The 6,130-nt window shown below is 31.1% G+C and overlaps 1 protein-coding gene across 1 annotated transcript; it reads right to left on the minus strand.

Annotated features, from left to right (window-relative positions):
- Positions 1–742: 742 nt before the first annotated feature.
- Positions 743–3,576, minus strand: LOC124941176 (phosphoinositide phosphatase SAC6-like). The gene is made up of 6 exons (XM_047481464.1): positions 3,468–3,576; positions 3,276–3,359; positions 1,877–1,925; positions 1,737–1,804; positions 905–930; positions 743–816 (listed from the first exon to the last, which is right to left on the minus strand). Exons 1-6 carry the CDS (start codon positions 3,574–3,576, stop codon positions 796–798), a joined length of 357 nt encoding a protein of 118 aa, XP_047337420.1. The 3' UTR covers positions 743–795.
- Between the last annotated feature and the right edge of the window lie 2,554 nt (positions 3,577–6,130).

Genomic DNA, 6,130 nt, shown 5'->3' on the forward strand with positions numbered 1-6,130 from the left:
CGTTGCTAAAAGTCTTTATCATTGTTTAACAATTCTTTCTAATAATATTGATTTTATTTTACAATTGTTTATAATATATTTTTGTGTATTTTTTAAAATTAAATAATTATTAAAAAAATTTATTTCATACTAATTATTGACATTTTTAATTATAACAAAATCATATAAATTCTCTCAATAAAATATCTCATTTAATCTTATCATATCATTGTTAGAAGATTCAAAAGATCTAAAACAAACAAAATAATTTTAAACAACAAAGCTGAAATAGAAAAATAGATGATTTTCATCTACTTGATCTTCTTTTTGGGCCTTCACACTGCAATTATGTAAAAAAATATTCCTTTCAAAATTAGAAATAAAAAAAAAATATTGATGTGAATTAAATATAGACAATTTGAAAAGAAAAACCTAATTGCTGTGTCCACAATTCTTCTTCTTGTAATTGACAACTTGAGGATGAACACTTCAATCAGCCATCAATACCATTAAAAGAAAAAAACCAAATACCAATGATTAATTTTCCTTTAAAAGTATATAACTCAAACAAAAAGTATAAAACTCATATCAACAATATAAGAAAAACATCTAATACAAGAAGATAAGAAGAAGAATCACAATATTCGTTCATATAATATTATACTTAAAGTTCTAACAATGTACTACTAATAAAGAATATTGCAATAAACAAAAGAAAAAACACATAAAAAAAGGTAGAAAAATACCTTCAAGTAGATTCATTTCCGCATAAAGTGGAAGATGTCTCGACAATTCCCTTATCAATCAACAAAGATTTCAACTCAAATCGATCCCATCCTTCCATTTAAAATCACAATGCATTGATAATTGACAGCAGTACATTTTAAAATATAAAAAGTGAATGAAATAGAATGAGAGTTAAAACCTGTCTTAGAATGTCAATTGTAAATTCTGTGTGATATGCGTTCAAGGTTAAAAGTTGTTTGCACATTTTAAACATTGTTTTAGGGAGGTATTTACTGTCGACATTGTTGCTAAGTGTAAGAACCTGCGTACCAAAGAAAAAAGACCAAATAGGTTATGAGTTATAAAGATTATTATTATTATTATATGCAAGTTTAACCTTGCTTCTATTTTAACACTGTATGTACCTTTTAAACTTATGCATTTGAATGCTCTAAGGCCTAAGCTTAGCTTACATTACTAAAATTGAAAGAAAATATGAAGTTTTTTCCTACAACATACCTAACAAAAGAGCAGGTAAGAGCTTGATAATTATTTCTTCTTGTTTCAGTTCACTTTCTCCTTGAACCAATACTCTTTAAACATCTTATCTCCTATTCCATGATTTGTCTGCATATTTTGTTTCTTTAGACAAAATTCACTAAGCATTAATGAGTTAGTGTTCAATCTTGAGTTCCTAATTATTGGCCTTCCTTCTAAAAATAAGAAGAAAAACATATTCTTTCTTCACGGGCCAATCCAAATTCATGTAGATGATTCTTCAAATTCATCATATTTTTTCCAACAACCTTGTCATTTATTGAATCATACAATTTCCCTTGTAATGTGAATCATAACTAGTTCATGTGTGCTTGATATTAATTGTGCACGTTTCTTGGTTTGGCATATGAGCATATATGGTGCTTCAATTCCTAAATAACTTAACATCCAAAATAATTTATAAATAACTATTAGCTCTACCACAATGGCAAAAGAATGGGGACAAAAAGAAGAAATGAAACAAAAATACCAACCTTTATGTAAATTGACAAAAGCATCTGACAACTCTGTCAAAAGATTTGATGACAGATTCACCTGTATTCTTACCAAATCAATGTCAAAATTATATTAATACATACAATTGCTAGATACTCGAACTAAAAGATAGTTATACCTCGACGAGTGAGATACAGATTCCAATGCATGTCGGAATAGTGGATAGACTGCAATGAAGAAACCCGTTCACAAAATTTAGGGAGTGTGTAAAAAAGATTCAAATCAATACATTGAAATCTTGAACAAGATAAAGTAAATATATGGGCCATGTCGCAGATGCAACACAACTGCATTACTACTCTCACAAGTATGGGTAAGTAAAGTATTGAAGATCTCCCAAGAATGAGAATCATGATTTATGGTTAAAATAAAATCAGGTCAAAATAATTAATACCTTTGCACTTACCTATTATTGTTTGCCATCAACATTTCAAGCTGAGGTAACAGTCATCTCATTTAGCAATTGCAAATGCATGTGCACTTAATCATCTGCAGTGGACTAATTCTATCACCCTAACTCGACAAGTAATATAACTCAAATACCTCAAACTCTAAGAGAAGTAGCAGAACATTCATGTACATGAATTTTTCAATCAACCATAAAATAATCAGTCATTCAAACACAATGCATCAGGTCTGCATACTCTCAATTTTTAATTAGGAAGTGAGTGAGGAACCATAATATCCAGAAAGTAGTTGTGGGGGAAAAGAAAAGAAATTAAGCGGGTGTAAGATGATGATTTGCTTTAGTGTAGAAAGAAGAAAATAAAGACGTGCTTGTAGTGGATGGATTGCTACAAAGCAATAGCACTATTCTTTTCACGAACTTCTGTTAGGTGTTCACATTTAACTGCAGCAAGAAAAATAATATATGAAAATAGCAACAAAGAAAGAAACATGAGAGACTATATAAAACGTCATCAACCTATAAGAATTTTGTGTTGTGAATCAAGCTTTACAGTGACATCAAAATGACGCAGAGCTAAAACAAATCAAATAACTTTTTAGAGGACCAACTTTGATCCTCAGACCAATTGTGAATATTGCTTCTTAGGCATTGAATTCGCTATTTACATGTCTTATTCATGAGGTGTGTTAGCCAATGTAGTGTAGCCAGTTGGACCTTACTTGGCGTGTTTTAAAAAAATCATGAGGTGTATTATGCTAAATGCGCTTTGAAATTAACTTGCAAAATCTATGCAGATAAAGTGAAAAGATTTCACACTCTAGATTCCAACAATTCCAGATTCCTGCTATATGTATCTGAAATCCAGTACTAAAGACGTCTAAACAAGGTCACCAATCAAGTTCTAAAAGTTAGGCTGATTCAAATCCGTAGAGGGATGAATGTATCTGAAATCCAGTACTAAAGACGTCTAAACAAGGTCACCAATCAAGTTCTAAAAGTTAGGCTGATTCAAATCCGTAGAGGGATGAAGCTAACACAGACATTCATACCAGATCTTAGCTCATGAATATGTTTTACATGTTATTACATCAGTTTGGTAGAAACTTGCCTGCTAACAACTTTATCATCCCAGCCACACCATATATTGTCTGAATATCTGGCCCTCGAACAGAACTACATTGCAGAACATCATCTACAAAAAGGAAATACATTTAGGTAAGACACCTGCGTCCAATGAAGAAATAAAGCAAACGGTAACACTTAAGAGTAAATGAAGAAACAATTAAAAAAAGGAGCTAACCAATGAGTTTCATAGACCCATCCACCTTACTAACTTGCAAAATGGAACCACCAGAACCATCAGTAGGCTCAACAATATATTGGTCTGGGAAATCCCAAAGTCCATCCATGTGTATAGTTTTTTAGCTACTTTTTCCATCACTACCAGGTTCACATACTTAAACAGACACAACACGCACACTTTACATCTTAATTTGATGAAAAAGACCCAAACACTGTTAAAAAAACAATTGTTCAAATATTTCACCAGATTCTGCTTTTTGACCTAGAAATTAAATTAATATCTAATTTTTTTATTCATTTCTCATAAAAATGCAGAGTTCCAAGCAAAAAGGAGAAGCGGACTTTCACAATTTTGAAGAAAAAATTACTTTGCAGATCTATTCATCGAATCCTATAGCCTATGACTGGATGTGAAAAAAGAAAGAAAAAAAGCTCAATAGTGAAATTTATAATCTCAAACATCACACCATGACAGACAATCAGTGAGTCTCCACACTTACGATCAGCATCATCAAGGAAACTAAAGCTATATAATTAAAAAAGGGAATCAGATTGATCAGAGTAACATGAATGATACCTTTATAATAAGATTCAAAATGATTCAACCACAAAACATATATAAATCTCATGAAATTAGGCCCTGTTTAGTATGTAAATGTACTATCTGTTATCCTAATTTTTTGCTACACAAATGTTCAATAGAAAATGACAGGACAAGGAAATTTCTGATTCTCATTATAATCATGGAGAGTGGATTTACCTAGAGTAATTAGAGAAAGATAATTGACCTGAATTAAGCTGAAACGTAGAGAATACCGTGGATCAGTGGAACATCATGAAGAACTGTGGATTTATAAAGCAAAACAATACAGTGAAAGTTAAGAAAAAGATTCACGAGAATAGGAAAACAAAAAGACAAACACTGGCATTTATGAATTGCAAAGCGTCTTCAGAAACGGATTGAATGAGAGATAAATTAGAGGAGCAATGGATGGAGCAAATAAATGATGGATTCGAATGAAGTAGGTTTCGGAAGGTTGCGGCTGAAGAAAAGATTTAGAGTGTGGAGCAGAAGAGGAATCCTAGAGAGAGAAGTGAAAATAAAAAAAAAATATCTCTTTAACCCCACAAGTGACCCGCGCCCGAATTTATGACCCGCGAAATAATTTTTTTATTTTTTTTTATTTTTTATTTTTTTAAAGATTGTCATAAATATTAAAGGTTGGCAAAAACCTTTTATTTTTAAGACTTTTACCAACGCTTAATATGCGTTGGTGATTATTGGTCACAGAAGGTATGTTTTGTTGTAGTGAAGATGTGAGGTCGATTGTAAATTGGTGGATTAATGTGAAATTAAATATTAAGTAGTCAAAGTGAAAGTAAGGTAACAAGATGAAAGGTCAATTGGAGTGGATAAATGTGGAATGTGATGTATGAGGATAAGAATGATGAGTTGTATATTATAAAATATGTGAGAAGATGGGTTTTTTGATGAAGTTAAAGTAAGGTCTTCGAGAGAATAGAGGTTGATTGTGATTGGTGGATAAATGTGGAATGAGATGATTTTTGATTAGTCGAAGTGAAAGTAAGGTAAAGAGATAGAGGTCGAATGAGAATGAAATTGATATTGATAGATAAAGTATGAGAGAATATTAGTTGTTTGAACGAAGTCAAAGTTAAGGCCATAAGATAAGAAATCTGATTTGAATTGGTAAATAAATGTAGAATGAGATGGTTGGTTAGTCAGAGTGCTTTAAGGTCATGAGATGAGAGATCGATTGATCATTGATGGGCTAAAGTGAGGGTAAAAAAGAGATTGTTAATGTTTGAGATATTTATTTTGAATAAAGGGAAAGTGTAAGGTTATTAAATGAAGTGTCCATTGTAAAATAATATGTGATGAGATATGTGAGAAGATATGTTGTTTTACCGAAGTAAATAAAATATAGAATGAGAGTGTTTTATTTTTTATTTTAATATATCATTTTTGAGAATTTTAAAAATTGAATACATATTTTAAAGTTATTATAATTTTTCTTTTATATGTATGCATCTCATCTCATGTGTGTGAAAATTTTACTTGTAAAAATTAATAGTAGTTAATTAATTAATTTATTTTAATTTGAAGTATATGTTTATGTATTTCTGTCTTGTATAAATGCTAGTTCATTAATTATTTTTTATTTTAAAATTACTGATTAATAAATATTTCACGCAAAATGAATAAATATTATTAAATTTAATAATATATATATATATATGTTAGATAAAATTAGACCGGTTCAAATAAACCTAACTTAAATAAATTTTCCATGTAGGAATAAGGAACCGGACCGGACAAACAAAAGAACCGGCTAAGAAAACTAGCCGGTCAAGCTAGTAAACCGACCAAGAATACTTGGAACATGACCGCACAAAGTAAGGATCGGCCAAAGCTTAAAACCGGAAACATCAGACAGCCGACCGGCCACAAGGCAAAGGAATAACCTGAAGAAGTCCGGTTACATCACTCATACCGGAAGCCATCCGGTTAAGTCAAATGACCGACCAGTACAAGAAGATAATTCGGGTATCTGCTGAGAATGATACCAAAGGAACAGACTGAACACTTCCATATCCATACAAGTCTGAGGAAAGTCTGCAGGCTGCAGAAGACAGTCC

The sequence above is a fragment of the Impatiens glandulifera genome, chromosome 1 (genome assembly GCF_907164915.1).
Source record: "Impatiens glandulifera chromosome 1, dImpGla2.1, whole genome shotgun sequence".
NCBI lineage: Eukaryota > Viridiplantae > Streptophyta > Magnoliopsida > Ericales > Balsaminaceae > Impatiens > Impatiens glandulifera.